The following is a 20,022-nucleotide window of genomic DNA, read 5'->3' as shown; positions in this document are numbered from 1 at the left end:
GGATCATATTACTATAACTTTTACCTAACCTGAACTTTGTAAAATTGCAACCGTATTTTTTGCTTTGTTTGTTTCCCATACACATTTTTTAAAAATTACATATTTAAATCTTAGTACACGCATAAACGTATATCTGTATGATACTGAATTTGACTAAATTGCCTTTTTTTCTCATAATATTAACATTTTCTGGGACTTGATTCATCAAAAAAAAGTTTTCGCATAAGTTCTTACTCATAATATATAACAACATTATTCTTGATTATTTAATTTTCATTTCATATTTTTTTCATAACCTTAGAAGGGTACTATAAATACATTGTGGTTAAAAAGGCTAATGAATGACGTGGGATATAATCTCTTTTTTTATTATTCTTATGTCTTATAATTAGCAAATAGCATTTGTAGCTAGACAAAGAGTAAAACACTATTTCTTTCTAAAAGTAAACAAACACACTAATAACTGCATATTTATGAGGCATGCTCCTACTTTCTCATGGATCTCCTGCGTGGACTGTGCGTCACAGAAGGCAACAGTGGCCAGGTCCTTCAGGATGGGCATCTCCACAGTGCAGTCGCGCCCGTCCAGCAGTGCCACCAGGGGGCGTGGATGCATTGGCCCGTTCATTATTTGGGGCCGGATGCCTGGAGACAGTTTGAGAAAAAGAAGGTAAGATGTATATCCGAGACACTCGAGATGAGACGGTGCACGAGATTTCTTCTATGGGAATGAGAGGAGATGGGATTTTATCTTTACTTTTAAGAAAAGTACAAGAAAAGCCTTGCGAGAAGAAGACAAGAAGCACTTCGTACAATGTTAGCAAGGGTAAGGGAGGTGGAGGGTGTTAATATTCTTGCTGCCTGTAAGCACCAGCACCTTGCAAGGGTCCTGACCTTCACTCTGCATCAATGGCATGCATCTGTGTGCTCTTACAGCCTGATAACGTCAAACACCAGCTGGCACGTGCACCACTTTTAACCCAAAACAGATCAAAACAGAGTCCTTTTTTAGCTGTTTATATGACAAGGGTATTTCTGGAGGCAAAAAAACACTAACTGAAGAAAACTGGAGGTTTTTGTTAACATTTTTAGTCTAAAATGTACATGTATGTTCAGTTCAAGCATGCACAATTATTGCATTTCTTCCAGGAGAATGTTTCATTGCCATCTATTGGCCAGGCATATGTATAGCAGTGTTTTGACGTTTTCGTATGGAAAAAAAGTAAAAATACCTGAGAATGATGTTCTATTAATATGAGAAAAATATTCTAACATTACAAGACTAAAGAAAACCTTTATGAGGAGAAAGTTATAAACATTACAGTGAACATGACAGGAATATATTTGTAATGTTATCCAATGAAGTCCAATAAAGCAATGATAATAATCCATCCATCCATTTTCTATACCGCTTCTCCTCATTAGCTGACTTCAGGCGACAGGCGGGGTACACCCTGGACTGGTCGCCAGCCAATGGCAGGGCACATATAGACAAACAACCATTCACACTCACATTCATACCTATGGACAATTTAGAGTCTTCAATTAACCTAACATGCATGTTTTTGGAATGTGGGAGGAAGCCGGAGTACCCGGAGAAAACCCACACACACACGGGGAGAACATGCAAACTCCACACATGGAGAATCGAACCCAGGTCTTCCCGATCTCCAGGCTGTTACTGTGTTGGCCAACATGCTAACCACTAGACCACCGTGCGGCCGCAGTGATAATAATAATAATAATAATAATAATAATCATAATAATCATAATAAGCAGAATTTTACGTAAATGAATTTGTAATATTATGAGAAAATAATTTTATAATTATAAAAATGTTTTCAAAATGATGACATGGCCAGAAAAAAATACTCACTTCATTATATAAAAAGGTGACATAATAACAAGTGGTTGTATAAATAGTATATATCACTTTATTTTATTTTATATTTATTTTACACTATATTCTTAAAATGTTATAAACTTAATAACGAATTAATTACTTGAAAATAAAATGAAATATGACTTAAAAATATGACTTAAAATATGAAATGAAATTAACTTTTTAAAATAAAATAACAACTATGTACTACTTAAATAAATAAAAATGAATTTTAATTAATTTTCAAAATATTATATAACCACTTTATTTTATTCATTTTTTAAATGAAATACTAAATTCCTTAAAAATAGGACATAAAATATGACTTAAAAATAATATATACCAACTTTATTCTCAATCTATTAAAAGTTGACAAAAATACAACTTAATTCTTTAAAAAAACATGACATGTTATACATGTTATAAAGCAATAAATTACTACTTTATTTTTAATTAACAAAAAATCTTTACAAAATTAAACGTAAATCTTTAACAATATAAAATGAAATATCACCTTTGAAAGTAATTTTATTCTTGACTATTTTCTTGAAATTGTATTATTTTTCATTTTCAGTGTGCCCTCAACTCCTTCATAACCTTACAATTAAAACTGCCATCAATAAATTGCTGATACATATGCTAATGACTGTAGTGATCATTTCCTGTACAAGAAAAAATGTCTTTACATGGTTGCAGATGTGTAAAACTACCTGGAGGAGCGGTTGCTGCAAATTACAGGTGATACAGTTGAGCTAAGAAGATTTGAGCAGAGGAAAGTTGCATGGCTGTTGCACAAAGAGGCTAAAAAAAAAACCCAAACAAGTGGGATGGACGGGGAGGTAAAATACATAAAAACAAAGCTCCTGTGAGACATTAAAGGACAGCAAGGACAAGAGTAAGTCCAGTCTCACAGGATGGCGGAGGAGGTGGAGGATGGTAGGAAGCGGAGGTGTCGTCTCCCATCCTCCTGTTGTCATGGTGATCACTTAACCGGCTGTGGCTGCAGTTTAAACGCACTTTCTTTCTGGAGCCCTTCATGGCCTTTGCACGACCGACAGGTGCCTTTCTTGTGTCACTTATCACTCACATGTACGCAAAAATGACTGACACCACGGCGGCTATGGCGAGGGCGCGGTGATCGGGCTTCATCTGTGACTGACAACATGTTGAATATTAATGGCGGCAGCTTGTAAAGACACGAGCATCACACCAAAGCAGGGAACAGAAAATGAATGAGGAAAAAAAGGATGGATGCATGCTTGTAGATGGTTCCTTTACACCTGGGACACCTGTCCAATATGCATGCTAGGGAGTCTTTTATGTTGTTTATTGGCAAAACCTGCATTCAAAACATTAAAACAGCATCATTAAAAGTGTAATGCTGCACTGTTCCACTCCAGTGGGCGCCAACTGCTGGATGTGATGTGTCACTGTCCCCACTTGGTCCTGATGCAAGCAGACTAACAGTGCAAAGTCTGGTTACATTCATCTGAATAAATACAATTTAATGACTTCTTCCCTCACCCATGTGCCACCTCTCTATAAAGTTTTGTTAAAATGAATTAATTAGTCAAAAATAACCAACCAATCATCCAACAAACAGGAAACAAAACAAGTAAATTACGACCAAAAAATGTCATGAATCACCAAAACCAAATGAAGACTTTCATTTTTGGCCCATAGACTCTCAAAAGGACTCCAATGAAACCCAAACTATGATTATAGTCCAAATAACAGCAGTGGATAAAAAAATTGTCTCCCACTTACTGATTACACTGTCTGATGGTTTGAATTGTAGCCAGTAACCAAATCGCCATGGAATTTGGTACACACCTTTAGAGGACTGACAAGCATGTGTGTGTCAAATTTGAGCAAGATTGGTTGAAAAACATGGCCGCCATTAAGCAAAATGTTTTTGGGACTGAGCGACAGCGAAAAGTCACTGACCGTTTAGCTAATGATTAAAAAATTTTGAGGTTATCTATATTCCATGCAATGTTTCCCCTAAACTGCGCATTTGCACATTTTTAATTAATTGCACACTGATCTAGTGTTGTCAGTGTACAGCAAATCCTTGCAGAGCAACAAAATAAAATCCAACCTGAACTACAACTAAAATAAACACATAACAATTGATTCTATACATTTTTGCAATGCAACTCTGTGAGTGACAGGCGACAACAAGCGATCACAACACAATAATGAACACTGTCCAGCCAATGATGACATCTTGTTGGTACGTATTTACTTACGCAGCCAATCAATTGATTAACAGTGCGTTACATAGTATGTGCCACTGTTTTATAGGTTAGCCTGACTGGTGCAGCGAAGTTAAGGAAGACAAATGCTGCTAGCTAACCATACATTATGCTGAAACGAACACGCAGTGCCACATTCACTCACCAAGCTAAAGTTAAAAAAAAGGTCTTTTAAGGTGGACTGGCTGTTGGAGTTTGTGGGAACAGAAGAACAAGCGTTGAATCTGGGTGAGATTTGTTTTCTTTTTTGAATGAGAAAAGGCTGCTCTCACATTCAGCGTGGACTGACTGTGTGGCTCAACTGTGCATGTGGTACTGGCATGCTTTTATTTTAATGGCTGAACTTACCAAATACAGGAAGTGTTATGCCGAGTATGCCTTTGGGACTCGAAGGTGGTTGTTTTTTTCGATTGAGATTTATTTATTTAGATTTTACAGACAAAAGTAAACACATGCAGCAAATGTGGCATCACTTTCAAGTACATTTCCAGAACGAAGCAGTACCACAACAGGCTGCTGCATAACAGAAAGGAAATAAAAGTATACATAATTAACTAAATAAATGGTAAACAATAAAAGAAATGGAAAATGAAATGATAAACTAGATGTTTCCTGCAAGATTCAGATTGAATTGGATGAGATAGTTCCACGGCTTGTTTTGTCTGAGGTGGACCAAAAAGAAAGCTACTTTATGAAATACGCCTTGCTGACCTTTTGAACCCACTCAGATACAAAATACCACAAAATGGAAGTTGGATTACCTCAAGTTGTCAGGTTTTGGACAAGTGTGATACTACAAGTATGCACGTATGACGGTGCTCACAGAGGTCCAAGGAATAAAAGGAGGATAAAAGAAGGTAATAAATATCAAAAACACATTTGTTACTTGTACCGTGATGTGACAAACGCTCTCGCAGTGTCAGTTTTAACAGCGCTGGAAGAGAACAGCTCCTTCAGAAAAACAGTGTGTGTCTGTGTGTGTGTGTGTTGTGTTCAGCATGTTCACCGCAGGCTGTGAAAGCAGGTGAGATTCGCAAAACAACAACGCAACCACATCACCTCATGTTGCTTATAGCCGTCGATTCCTTTCTTGTGTTAGCTCTGCTCACAACTGTGCTGCGTGTGTGTGTGTGTGTGTGTGTGTGTGTGTGTGTGTGTGTGTGTGTGTGTGTGTGTGTGTGTGTGTGAGAGACTGAGGAGGCATGCATTTTCACAGCAGCTGTCGCTTCGCTGAGTGCCAAGGGACTAAAACCCCACAATAAACCACACAACATGTATGAATAATGACAGTAATGTAAAATCACAGTGTTCTATCATCATTTCAGCCAGCAGCATTGTTGCATATTAGAAGGCTTCATGATGACTGAAGGATTCTGCGGCCGCTGGCAACTCACTTTATTACGGAATAAGAAAGCTGCCATAGTCATAAAGTAAAATAAGTCTGCAGCGGAATGTTGCAAAACTGTACAAAAGTCCTGTTAATCAGAAAGGATGTACACAGGAGAGCTGTAGGAAACCATTTAACATTATCACTGTCCTAAATGACAACCTTATTTATTTACCTAAAGTGCAAAGAAGAGGGGTTGTTAATTGGAGTGAGGCTGTTATTTCCTAAATTCACATAATTCATACACAACAAGTTACTTTTTTAACTTTAATAAGGAGTGGAGAGGAGGAAAACATAACTCTCTTTTTATATTGCACAAGTAGTACTTGTATATATAGTACAAGTATACTGCACAATCCATCCATCCATCCATTTTCTATGCCGCTTCTCCTCATTAGGGTCGCGGGGGTATGCTGGTGCCTATCCCAGCTGACTTCGGGCGACGGGCGGAGTACACCCTGGACTGGACCCAGCCAATGGCAGGGTACATGCATGTTTTTGGAATGTGGGAGGAAACCGGAGTACCCGGAGAAAACCCACACACACACGGGGAGAACATGCAAACTCCACACAGAAATGCCCAGCGGAGATTCAAACCCAGGTCTTCCAGATCTCCAGACTGTTACTGTGTGGCCAACTATATTGCACAATACAGTGGCAATAAAACCAACATTTTAAAATTCAATCCCTTTTCCAAACTCATTAAATGGATGTGTATCATGGAGCTGCAACAATTAATCGATGAATCGAAGATTAATCAATTATCCAATTAATCGATTATCTACTATTTGGGGATTTGATTAATTGTTCTTGATTGTGCACAGTGGCCCAGTGGTTAGCATGTTGGCCACACAATCAGGAGAGGAGGCTCTAAGTAGAGCTTCACAATGTAAAAAGAAGAAATGGGAGTGAGACAAAAAATACTAGAGTAACCAATTTATTGCAAACAAGCATTAAACTAAAATAGGCTGTTCAACAGCTGATCAAAAGTTTAAGACTATAGCTAAAAAAACACTGAAACCCCCCCAAAAAGTAATAAAATGTAAAAAAAAAAGACTAATGAGTAGCTGCACCATTCTTGGTAATCAGCTGAAAAATGGGTTTGGGCATGCTTGATGCGAGTGTTTCCAGGAGGCTAGTGGGAACATTGCTCCAAGTGGTGAAGATGGCTTCACCAAGGCCATCAACTGTCTGGAACTGATGGCCATTTTTATAAACTTCCCTTGCCATCCATCCCCAAATGTTCTCTATGGGATTTAAATGAGGGGAACATGCAGGATGGTCCAAAAGAGTGATGTTATTCTCCCTGAAGAAGTCCTTGGTTAAGCGAGCATTGTGAACTGCAGCGTTGTCCTGTTGAAAAACCCAGCTGTTACCACACAGACGAGGGCCCTCAGTCATGAGGGATGCCCCTGCAACATCTGCACATAGCCATCTGCCGTTTGACGCCCCTGCACAACCTGAAGCTCTGTTGTTCCATTTAAGGAAAAAGCAGCCGAGATCATGATGGACCCCCCTCTACTGTGCCGGGTAGAAAGCATCTCAGGTGGGATCTCCTTGTCATGCCAGTAACGTTGGAAGCCATCTGTATCTTCAAGGTTGCATTTTTTTCTCATCAGGGAATACAACTTTCTTCAACATTTCAATGTCTCATGCTCTCTAAGCATCGTTTTTCAACGTTTTGGGTTTCCTAAGCATCTGTTCATAAACGCGTCCTCCTTCAGATGTGGACTAGTGCGCAAAGAAAAGGTAGATTCATGTTTCTAGAATCTTTTCAGGTGTTTTTGTGTGAAATACTTTTTTGCTCCTAAAAAAAGGACGATACTATCATCTCTCTCTCAAGAAAGTGGGTCACAATGAAAGTTATTTTGGAAATGAAACGAGCGGGAATGATGATACTTTTGTATACCTGGGATTCAATTTCACTGCTTCTGTGGAAGCACAGACAGAAGGAGGCGGTGGCAGGCGGCACAGCCAGTAACACTTAGTCAGAGTCTGGCAGCGCTACGGAGCAGAGATGAGGCCAGAGTTTCCATTATTATGTGGCTACCACTGCTGCTTGTGAGGAAGGGGAGTGTAGAGAGGGGGGAAAAATGCTGCAGCCAGCCAGAAAGATGAACAGACTAGACAAGCTCTCCATCACATTATCTTCATCTGCTGCTGAGGGTTGCCTAGCAACAACAAGCTGCTGATTGCAGGTGGCTCCTACTGCAGCTGACCGCTAAAGCGAGCATTTAGCTTGCCACTCCAAAAAAAGCCAACACATAACCGTCACTTTAGTTAGCGTAGACAGGCTGAAAAGTCCAACAAGGGGAAGCAGCGCATCCCAGGAACATCCTTGTCTTTGTAACGGCATATAGGAAAGAACATGTTTCATGTACAAGTCTGTACTTTCATATTTGGACTCATTTCAACCCTTCTTCCTCCTGGGCATGATACCGCCCCTTGTGAATACGTTGGAAAACAAAACAAAAAAACAGGCTTTGCTACACATCTTAAAATAAAGCCCTGCCAACTATCTATCAGTCAGCTACAAATGTGGAAGCTGTAAGTTTGATAAAAAAATGTTTCTTCAGTGAATAGGTTACTAACCTACCGTGATTTTGCTGTTCAAATCTGACTGTAATGTTAGCACTGCAGATCACACAGCTACTGTAAGCTAGTGTCGCTAATGTCCCACTCCTAATGTTACATTGTTTTATGTGATCTATGGCATTGATTCTAAACTGGTGGATCTTGACCCAAAAGTGGGTCGCAGAACCAGGTCTTTTCCTGGGCAAAAACATAAAAATAATGTCATGACCCGATGTCCGTGAATGCACCTGGCGTTCTTGTCTGTGCTACTCCGCCACAAGGTGCGTCCCATGTTTATGGCCTACTATGTCAAGCTTGAGTGAGGGAGGAAGGACATCGAGTGGAGACACCGTTTGACACACAGTTGCAGGTATCTGCTGAAGAAGAACGCGTCATAAAGAGAGAGACAGAGTCTCACCACTGCAGCTCAGGTTGTGTTGCAAACAGTCCTTTCAAATATATCTGAGCGGTTTGAGTTGAAAAATGTCCACAATTTTGGTCACTGCTTGTCACTGAGGGGTGATGATGGGTCCCGCAGCCAAACCACTTGAGAACCACTGATCTATGGCATCTATTAAGACGAGTGCTGAGTTACAGTTTATATGTAAAAAGTGGATAAAGTGCACAATAGCACTTCCTGGAGACACACACTATGTCAGGCATGGACAAAAACAGCTAATTTGCATTAAAGCTACTTACACCCAAAACTGTGCGTAGGACTTATTAAAAGTACAGTGGAACCTTGGTGAGCATCATTCATTTGTTGCAGAAGGTTCGACTCTAACCAAATAAATTTTCCTATAAGAAATAACATAAAATCAAATTAGTCCATTAAAGAAAGCCAAAAATGTTGACACAAAACATGTTTTTATAGTTTTATAAGTCTAGTTTAAGATGCAGAAAACATTTAATTGATATGAATACATATAAATGATGAATGAAAGGGATAAATGAACATATAAAGGCTAATTTTACCTTCATTGAAGATGTGGTTCTTGATTTTTTCCCAAAGACACGATGTGGCACCAAGATCAACACCTTCCTCTACAACACCACCTTCCTGTTTTGACATGAGTTTTTTCTTGAATTCAACAGCGATGCGTTGCCATGAGTTGTTTTTCTCATTAATAACCCAAAATGGAGCCACGACTGAATTAGAGAAATAACTCATAACAAAACAGGAAGGTGGTGTTAAAGAGGAAGGTGTTGATCTCGCTGCCACATTGTGTCTTTGGGAACAGTCATGTTTCAATAAAGTTAAAAGTACCCTTAAATGTTCATTTATCCCTTTCAGTCATCATTTATACGCATCTAGATTGTTTTATGCATGTAAAGCTCTAATTATAAAACTATAAAAACGAACAGGCGAAGCAGCTGACATCAGGTTCCGATTACCATTTTGTTAGCAAGCTAAGGATGCTAAGGACATTTATGATAGAAATACACATAAGAACACAGTTGGATTGATAACCATCAATTTGACAAATATCAATCAAATATCGAATAATCGACAATATGCGTGCCGTATTGTTTGCTAACTGAAAAATGTACGCAAGGCAAAATTTCTGTCCTAAATTTTTGATGTTACCTGAAAAACATGCTAACTAAGGTTCCACTGTACTTTTATCAACCTGTCTAAATTTCAGCATCACGGCTAGATGGACAAAACACTTCCAATACACTATTGTGGGACCTCTCGCTGCAGAAGTGTTGAAAAATATGATACAAATATGATATTTGTATTAGTAGCCTGAACAAGGCACACGGACACACACATAGTTGGCTGTAGGCCCACAGCACGAGTAGCAGAGGCTTGGCAACATACACAAATTGCACTTGGGTCACACATAGCGGTGTTTCCTTCTCTTTTTTTTTTTTTTTAACTAATGGCGCCCTGCCAGCGTTTGTACCTCGAGTTTAGCGAGGCCGAATGACTCATTTTACGACTTTCCTCAAGCTTGCACACAACAACTACACCGGCCGGGTGGCAGCGCGAGGTCAGAGGGATTGGGGGTGTGTGAGTGAGCAAGCCTTTGTTGGCAGTCCGTCCCTCCCCTTCTCTTGGCCCAAAAAGTAGCACACAAAGGCCACTTGTCCCACACTGCCACGAGTGCCCCACCCGGCTGCCCGCCACACCGAGGCAAGCCCCTTCCAAGAAAACGAGTGCACTCCTCACAAACAAAAGCACCCACGGCACATCCCTCTCATTCCAACCTCCATGTTCCCGCTTTTTTCACTCTTTTGGCGTACCATCAAGTTGCAACCCACGAAGTGGAAACATGAAGTGTAGCGGGCGTGGGATGCCAAAATGACAACAACACTACATTGCTGACCACACACTCTCTCCTCCCTCCGGGCAGCCCCCCCCTCTTCCTCCATCTCCCCCTCCCACATGCCACACTTTATTAGACATCCAGAAAAGAAAACAGGAAACATGCTGCTTGCCTGGAAAATGTTGCCTCCACATTCTTCCTTCTTGGTCTTATAAACGTCGCATGGCGAAGAAAAGAAGAGGACAAAAAAATGCAGGAAAAAAAAAAAAAAACCTCCAGGATAATCCAAAGGTCCCCCCCCACCCCTCTCCGCAGGAGTGGTCCTGTCGTTGACGGGAAGTGCTCACTGAGCTCCCGGCTGCATCATCTTTGCTCCATGCCTGGGAGAAAAGCAACCCACCGCGTCCTCGTGCACGCAGAATGGGAGGAAAGGGGGGGATGCTTTTGTCCTCTCCTTTTTCCCCCCTCTCCTTTCTTTTTTTTTTAATCTCCCAAGACAAAAAGGCTGCTTCCGCTCTCTCCTGTCAGTGGCGCAACATCACTCTCAGCTAATAATACCACAAATAAATAATAATGATGATGATGAAATGTGTCAGCTCCAGCATGCAGAGCAGATCTCACACACTGGACTCACACACTTTCACTCTGTCACCGTCATCGGCTCTGCAAGCACTCCAGCAACGATCCCTCCTCCCTTTTTCCTTCCTCTTCATTTTTCTTCTCGCCTTTTTTTATGTTTTATTTCTGATCTGGACTCGACTGTGTCTTAAGAGCGCCTGCCCCCCTCCCCTCACACACACACACCCATGCATGTGTGTTGCCGCCTCCCTGTCCCTCCTGATTATTTGGTTTCCTCCTTTCCTTCTTTTCCACTGTCACCCAATGCACGCCCCCATCAGCAGTCGTGTACACAACAGGGTAATGGTGATAAAACAGACGTTGGTTTTTAATTTCACAAAATTTCCCTAATAGAACATGAGGAAAAATTAATCATCAATTAATTCTACTTTTATATCTCATTTTTTGGCTGGATCTCAGTGTGGATTATTACCTAATTCTCTTTCCTGTCGGTTTCAGACCGGCGCAACACACGGCTCTGTACGACACTCCATTTTGCACTAATTGCTTCCAGACGTGATTAATCAACAATCAATTCCACACAATCGTCCCCATTCTTAGCGATTAATCTGCTAATATGGCCATCTGTAAGCCATGGATCGACCACATGGTTTAAAAAAAAAAAAAGAGAGAGAGATTAAAAAAAACAAAAATATTAAGGCCGTTAAACAGTTAAAAATGCTATTTGTGATTAATTGCACAGTTAATCACAGTTGGCTCACAATTAATCACAATTTTAAAATATGCTTTAAAGAATGTTTTTCCACTTATACTGTAATGATGCAGTCGCAGACAGCTGCACTTGCTTTAAACAAATAGCTGCTGGTTTGTTGTAATACATGATATATAGCAGGGGTCACCAACCCGTCTTTGAGACTTTGCCAGTCGATCTTGACAATATTCGGAAAAAAAAATGCATTATTACGTCAGTGCCCTCCCCTCCCCGACAGCAACCAACAGGTACGCATTTTGACCACTGAACAGGGCCGTATGCCTCGCCGCCCTCCAGGCACGCAACCTGCAAGCTCCAGCCAGGAGCCCAGTCCCCAAAACCCAGAGGTATCAGCACACATACACGGGATCACCTAGCCGCGCAAGCATGTAGCGGTTGAGCAAGGGAGAGAGTGAGTGACAGTGAGCAGCGTTAATATGGCTCACAATCTGCCTTTGCACCCTCAAAATTAAGGCACAAATATAACTCCATATATGTGCACCTCCCAAAAAAATCTTGGAACTGCGACTCGCTAGGGCTGCATTGTGTTGACCAGTTTCTCTCTCTCGTCTCACCATCGCTCGCCCACCACATTGAGCCAACAAGCTGAGTTGTAACGAGGGAAAGGCTTCTTGAGACGTCATCTGTACTTCTGTGAAGAAGGTGTCGGACGTTTCGCTCCTCATCCGAATAGAAGGAGGGTTTTGGCACACCAATTCCGCCCACTCTTACTGTATTTAAGGCCTAGGCTACCACCACTTGTTAGTTCACTGACGAAGCTCTTCGGATGAGGAGCGAAACGTCCGACACCTTCTTCACAGAAGTACAGATGACGTCTCAAGAAGCCTTTCCCTCGTTGGACCACTCCTGTACGACTTAGAGCCTACACAGACGCAAGCTGAGTTGTAGTTTGTTCATGAAGCCCACGCCACAAGCCCGACCCCAATGAAGATCCACAAAAGTAGGGGCGGCCAAAGTGTGGCTTGGCTTGGGGGCCATCCGCGGCCCATGGCTTATTTGTCATTGCATCACTGCAGAAACAAAATAAGCTTTAAATATCTGTCACTGTTACTTTATTTTCTACAAAACAAATCAATATATATATATATATATATATATATATATATATATATATATATATATGTATATATATGATGTAATGATTCATTCATTACATCGATGCATCGATTTATATTCCTTCGATCCAACTACATCGATGTGTGTTTAGCAAGTTTCCATTCTGGACGGCATATATCGATCTAACATCTTAAAAAAGGTAATCAATCAATTGAATAGATACTGGGAAATAAAGCATTTTATGGATGTATATTTTTTAAGCACTCGATAAAGATGAAAAAGAAATTCACTCTGTGTCTGTGATGTCATTGTCTTCCGGGTATATGGTGGTCATGGGAGTTGTAGTGGACCTGTGAAATACAGTTGATTCACTTCTTCTTCTTTTCAAGTTTCAACAACTAATTGAAGATACCATACAAGATTCATTTGCTGAGGAATTTGCATAATGTCCCTCACCTTAGGGTGCAAAGTGCAGGTGTGAATTGCACTATTTAAAGTAAATAATTTGTCATGGCAAGGTATACCATACTCTGCTCATCCCGATTTTGTATTGCATTTTTAACACATTTTTTGTAGTCATTGATAATTTATTCTTAAGTATGTCGGGATTACCTGATTCCCTTACAAAAACAATGTGAATCTAGGAAACTTCACCTGCAGTGTCCAGTATGCAGGTATTTATTTCACAGTCACACTGGTTGAATATTTGGCTGAAAGTTGCTGAATCGATTTAAAGTTACTGAATCCTTTTCGGATCGTATCGTTCTAAATGAACCAAAATTGTTCTTGAATCGTATCGGTAACCACAAATCGTTATATGAATCGTATCGTTATTAAAACTAATTGTTACACTCCTAATACACTCCTGATCAAAATCTTAAGACCAGTTGAAAAATTGCTAGAATTTGCATTTTGCACATTTGGATCTTAATGAGGTTTTAAGTAGAGCTACAATATGCAAAAACAAGAAGGGGGAGTGAGACAAAACACATTTGGAACGTGTAATACAGTACAGCTAAAGTAGGGATGTAAATCTCTTTGTGATAGATGATTCGATTTGAATCTAGATACACAAGTTACGATACAATTCAAAACCGATATATTTTAAAAACAGAACAATTGTATACGATACGTTGCAGTATACAAACTTTACAATTCTTTACGATTCGATTCTATGGTTAATGTTACTTAATGTAGACCTAATCTTACATAAAGATGCCAATTATATGAAAGTGGCATTCTTACAATATTTCCATATGTGTAAAAGAGCCCATAATAACCCAAAGCATGCTGTATGGCACTGGCAAAGAAAGTCAACAGAATAACGTCAAATGTCTATATTGGCCAATATAGACATACATATATACGTGTGCATATATATATATATATATATATATATATATATCACAAACCACTAAAAAAAACACAACCCCCGGTGGTTTATTAATCAGTATTATTAGACAAGGTGTCATTTTTGCGCCGTCTTGGTGTCCATCTTTTGGGAAGCTGTGATCTGCCGTCTCCCATATTTGCATATCGCTGTCATTCAGACTCCCTACCCTGCCTCCTTCTCTGGTTCTCCTGTATATCCTGTTAGTAAGATGGAAAGATTAAGAAGGGCATGCATATCCCCCTCTGTGTGACAGGAAGTGGGGGCTGCTGCCTGTGCTGGTCACACTCCAATGTGTCATTGCAGCATTCAGCTGACACACACATACACACAAATGCGCACGCACGCACGCACACGCACACACACACACACACACACACACACACACACACACACACACACAGTTATTGTGCACAGTGGAGGAGCATGGCTGGGTGGAAGTCATCCCACCTTTTCCACTTTACTGTCAGTGATAATGGGTTGTGGCGTGTGACCGTGGCTGCAGGGAGGCTCCAGCAACATTGTTATTCTAAACAGGCTGTTTTCAGACATTTGCCCTCGCAGTGATTCGGCACAACAATCTGTCAATCATCACCACACCGACACCTTCCCTCCCTAAGGAGCCAAACTGTGAACTTAACATACTTGGCTCGTGTGACTAACAAAAAACATAGCAAAATCGACAATGCCAAGGCAATGTTATTTTTGGCTTTTGAATCAAGCGTCAGTGTGTCTTTTTAGCCCCATGTAGACCGTAGACCCAGTGGTCACCAACCTTTTTGAGACCAAGATCCCTAGTCTCAGCCGTGAAGCTGTGCAGGATATACCTGTGTATATATACAGTATATATATATGTATATATATATATATATATATATATATATATACACACACACACACACACACACACACACACGATTCATTCACTACATGCATTGATTTATATTCCTACGATTCAACTACATCAATCTGGCTTCTCAAGTTTCTGTTCAAGATGACATATGTATCAATCTAACATTGTTTAAAAGGTTATCAATCGATTGAATCGATACTAGGAAATGAAGCATTGGATTTAAGCACGCCTGGCTTTATATGGATGTGGGTTTGTTTTGTTTTTTTTAGCACTTTTAATGATAAAGATGTTAAACGTTACAGTCTACTTGTCTGTGATGTCATTGTCTTCCGGGTATGTGATGGTCATGGGAGATGTAGTTGGCCTGTGAAATACAGTTGATTCACTTCTTCTTCTTTTGGTCAGTTCATTCACTTCATTCAGTATTCATATTTAACTCATCTGGCCTTATTTGAAACTCCTTTTAAATGACATTTATGGGGACAATATGCAAGTAAGGACGTTTTGTAATCCTCTAGACCGTAGTTTCTATGGGTAGTTTATGGTCCAGTCATCCAGCGCGGCTTGTGCAGGTCAAAAGACATAGGAATGTTATGTTACAAATACAGTCCCCGTATTTTAGCAATGCAAAAATCTAAAACTGTGCATGCGCGCTCGATTAGGAGAGTCCATGGGGACGTCCTATATATACACCTGTATATATATATATACACACACACACACACACAATCTAAATATTTAAATGTTATATTTCTTTATTTTGTATTGTAGAAGTAAAGTAAAAAGTGATAGATATAGATATATTAAGCTTTGTGTTATTACTAGTTGTTGATGTCAATATTTCAGCCTTTTCTCATTGTGCCTGTTGCTCTATTTTTACCATTTATGTTGTTTTTTTTAAATTGTATTTTGTTTATGCAGTGATGCAATGACAAATGAGCCACGAGCCGCAGATGGGCACCCCTATTTTTTTGATCTTCGTCGAGGTGGGGTTTGTGGCGTTGGCTCCATGAGCAAACCACACTCTATTTGGTTGGTTTGCTTGTTGTCATGGGCGAGTGATGGTGGTTGAGGAGAGAGGAGCTGGTCTTTGCATACAACAGTTAGCCTGAACCAGCCGAGTCGCCGCAGCACAAACATTTTTCTGGAGGTGCACGTTCATGGAGATGTTTTTATGGCTTAATTTTGAGGTAGCAAAGGTAGATTTTGAGCCATATTAACATGCTATAATTACTGTTGTGTACACAGGCACATCGCTCACATAACCTCTGCATGCTTGGCACAGTGAGGCGACCCGGTGTGCATGTGCTGGTACGTCCGGCTGGGTTTTGAGGACTGGGCTCCTGGCTGGGGCTTATGGGTTGTGTGCCTGTAGAGCGACGAGGCGTACGGGCGAGTTCAGTGGACAAAATGCATGCTTGTTGGTCACTTTCCGGAAGGGGAGGGCACTGATGTGATAATACATTTTTAACATTTTTGCGAGCGACCAGCAAAGTCCCAAAGATCGACTGGTGGCTCGCAATTGACAGGTTGGCTACCCCTGCTTTAGACTGATGCAAATAATTACTATGCCAACTATGCCTAGCTAAATGTATCTATTGTATGTGCAATATTCAAATCTCCACTTAATTTAGCAACAACAGACATAATTTATATGCTTTCATATACATTCAATGTAACCACACATAGGTAATCAGGGAATAATGATTTGGAGTGCATAACATAGTGGAATAGGAAGCTCTCTTTCAGCACATTGTCATTCATTAACAGGTATATTTCACAACACAGCAGCAACAGAACCAATGTTTTAACAGCGGTAAGGTGCAATCTGCTCAGTCAGCATTAATACCGTTGATGCGTTCACTGGAAACAACAGCACAGCAAGTAGCACACAGCTGAGTAGTGACATTTTAAAGCGCATGCAGAGGTAGCTAAAGCTGTGGCTGCTGACCACTCACGATACTTTAACTGCATCAGCTGTCATTCTGTGGGGTGAAAACAAAACTACATCAGGAGGTTGCCTACAGTTGTCTGACAACATGGTAATTTATAAAAAATTAGATAGCATAGCACAGCAGCAACAGAACCAATGTTGAAATCAGGGATGCTCCGATCAGGGTTTTTTTCTGACACAATCATCCATGAGTGAAATCGGCCAATAAAGATATCGATCACATGGATTAACTGTACATTTTTCACTTTATGATGAGTGCTATTGGCCAAAGGTGCTGTATAAGGGGAAACAGTTAGGACAATCCAAGGTCCCCTGACTGCCATGGGGCCCAAAAAATAAGTAATTATCAAAAAATGAAAAGGGGAAATGTGACTTGTCTTTCATGGGGCCCAGAATTCCTAGCTACATCCCTGCTATTGGCTATATGATCTGAAAAAAGAACCAGAAAATCACCTTTAATTTAGACAAAAACGTATTTTACTTACTTTTTCAAGAGAACATATATCACTTGTGAACATACAGAAGATGACACAACTTCTTTATGGAGACTTTGGCTGTAAGAGTATATTGTCTAGTGGAGCTCTAGCAGGACTTCCGGGAAGCACACAGCGGGGCTCCTACTGAGAGAGCAGTCGGTGTACCCAGTGTCTTCCACTGCTGAGAAAGGCTGGTCATCTAGTCCTATCAATTCAGTTATTTTTCAGGTTATTTGCTGAGCCTTCTGCCTGTCAGTCACATATGGGCGACCGCTGGCTGCGTGAGCTGCCGTTTGACTGATGCTGCACCGTGCGCTTTGCAAACTCACCATACTCCGTCAAGTGTTTGTTCTCTAACTGCCGTACTGAATGAAAGCTTTTTAATGTGCTACCCCGCGAGATATTTTTTGTGGCAGGCAAGTTTCACACGGCATGTTTGTTTGGCTTTGGCACTCTTGCGCAGTGTGAAGGAAAGTGGGTGGGGGATGCTTATTCTAGACATTAGAACAAGTTGGATATCGGACAATATTGATCGGTGGCCGATCGATGGGACCACACAGCTGAGTACCGACATTTTAAAGTACATTCGCATGCTGACCACTCATGATACAGTACTTCAAATGCATCAACTGCCATCTTGTGGCGTTAATACAAAAACTACATCATTACGTTGCCTATAGTTGTCTTTGATGAAATTTTTTTTTTTTTTTTTTACATTTTTTAAATCACAACACAGCAGCAGCAGAACCAATGTTGGAATAGCGATAAGGAGCAAACTGTTTAGTATATACATCACAACTGGACGTAATACATGAACAGTGTGTATAATGAATGCTATGTAGGTATTTTACCTTCATACTACTCAGGTTATGCACACAGCTATTGAGGAATTATGTGCCATATTGGATTGAATGGTGAATTTTTGAATTGTTCAATGATATCAACTACTTTATTGACCTGTAAACCTCGAAACTCCACTCATCAATTTTCTATGCCGCTTATCCCCATTAGGGTCGGGGGGGTATGCTGGAGCCTATGCCAGCTGACTTAGGGCGAGAGGCGGGGTACAGCCTGGACTGGTGGCCAGCCAATGGCAGGGCACATATAGACAAACAAGCATTCACACTCACATTCATACCTATGGACAATTTAGAGTCTCCAATTAACCTAACATGCACGCACGGGGAGAACATGCAAGCTCCACACACAGAGATTCAAACCCAGGTTCCGTGCGGCCGTGCCACCGAGCGGCCTAACTTTAAAACTGTTAACATGAAATACTAATTTGTATCATTAGTATTTAGTGTAGTAGCTTCAAACTTTCCCGGTTAGATTTTATATATATGTTATATGTTTTATAGTAAGAGATAGATCATGTCGACTTGTAAATTGCATGTTGAAAATGTGTGTGCACCCTTGATATACATGTACAATGTACACAAATACTCATATTTATAAATGTAGTAAATATATATATTTATAAATATATTTTCTATGTTTATAATAGGAGGTAGATCTTTGGGACACCCCTGATTTACACGATAATGTTTAGGAGAGAACACCAATATAGCCTGCCAGTGAGGAGTATCTACTTGTAGTTGTCAGGATTCAAAAATCAAGTTTACGGCACTGCTAAGTTCCCCTCCCTAAACAAATCACTAGTGGTTGGGCTAATGATGGCCAGATGGGGAAATTCTGACATATCGTCCAACCATACTTTTACTGTAAATTACTGCAGTCGGCCCTTTCTTGGAAATAAATACGTCCGCATGCTTTTTCACGAGAGCAGTTTCAAACAAGGCGCTTCCTTTAAAAGAATATGTCGAAGAATGACACATTTGTTCATATTCTGAGTGGAGGAGTTCAGTGGAAGCTACAAGGCTTGTGGAAGCCCCTACTTTTAACTCAGTAAAGCATCACAAGCAGGAGTCTCGCTCTAAAGACTTCAACAAATGGTCCGAGTCTTCTTCTTCTCCTCCTTCTCTCTGTTAAGATTTCCCGTTAGGGGCAAGCCCTCTTCTTTAACCTAGCTAATTATACTGTAAGTGCCCTTTTCCTGCCAGCACCGCAACTTGGCAGCTGAGGTGCAGGAGGCTTGTTAAATCCCCTTAAGTTATTTTAAGAAAGTGAGTGGTAGAAAAAGACAATCTCATGCACTGGACTGGAGGTTTGTGATGGTGACCAGCAAGCTATACAGTTATAGTATCTCACAAAGGTGACACGTCACATTCAGCAAGGATTTTATGACAGTATAACTCGTCAAGGAAACTTGGATATACTTTACAGTCGTCAATGTACAGCTGGTATCACAGTATAGATTTACTACTCACTGAAAATGAGTTAACACACAGCTACTATGATAGCCCGAACACACCCCCAACATGACAAGTGCCTTGCTGATGAAGCTGCAGGTGACGGTGATGGCGACGATGTGTCTCCTTCACACCTGAACCCCATTAAGCACCTGTGGGGCATCCTCAAGCACAAGAAAGAAGAAAGGTGGAGGAGTGCAAGGTGTTCAACATCCACCAGTGATGTCATCATGGAGGAGTGGAAGAGGATTTCACT

The 20,022-nt window shown here is 40.5% G+C and overlaps 1 protein-coding gene across 10 annotated transcripts in view; it reads right to left on the bottom strand.

Annotated features, from left to right (window-relative positions):
* ctbp2l (C-terminal binding protein 2, like) overlaps positions 1-20,022 on the bottom strand; it is a 130,866-nt gene that overhangs the window by 10,633 nt on the left and 100,211 nt on the right. For 9 of the 10 annotated variants that reach the window (XM_054766878.1, XM_054766885.1, XM_054766881.1 and 6 more), the window contains one exon: positions 491-645. In XM_054766878.1, the coding sequence (XP_054622853.1) occupies positions 491-645 (155 nt within the window). Of the gene's footprint in view, positions 1-490; positions 646-10,546; positions 11,179-20,022 lie in introns of those variants that run through there. The other variant, XM_054766884.1, reaches the window with a different exon arrangement.

This window comes from Dunckerocampus dactyliophorus, chromosome 2 (assembly GCF_027744805.1).
Source record: "Dunckerocampus dactyliophorus isolate RoL2022-P2 chromosome 2, RoL_Ddac_1.1, whole genome shotgun sequence".
NCBI classification, from domain to species: Eukaryota; Metazoa; Chordata; class Actinopteri; order Syngnathiformes; family Syngnathidae; genus Dunckerocampus; species Dunckerocampus dactyliophorus.
The sequence above is the reverse complement of the archived record's forward strand: the minus strand, read 5'-3'. Positions and strand labels throughout refer to the sequence as shown.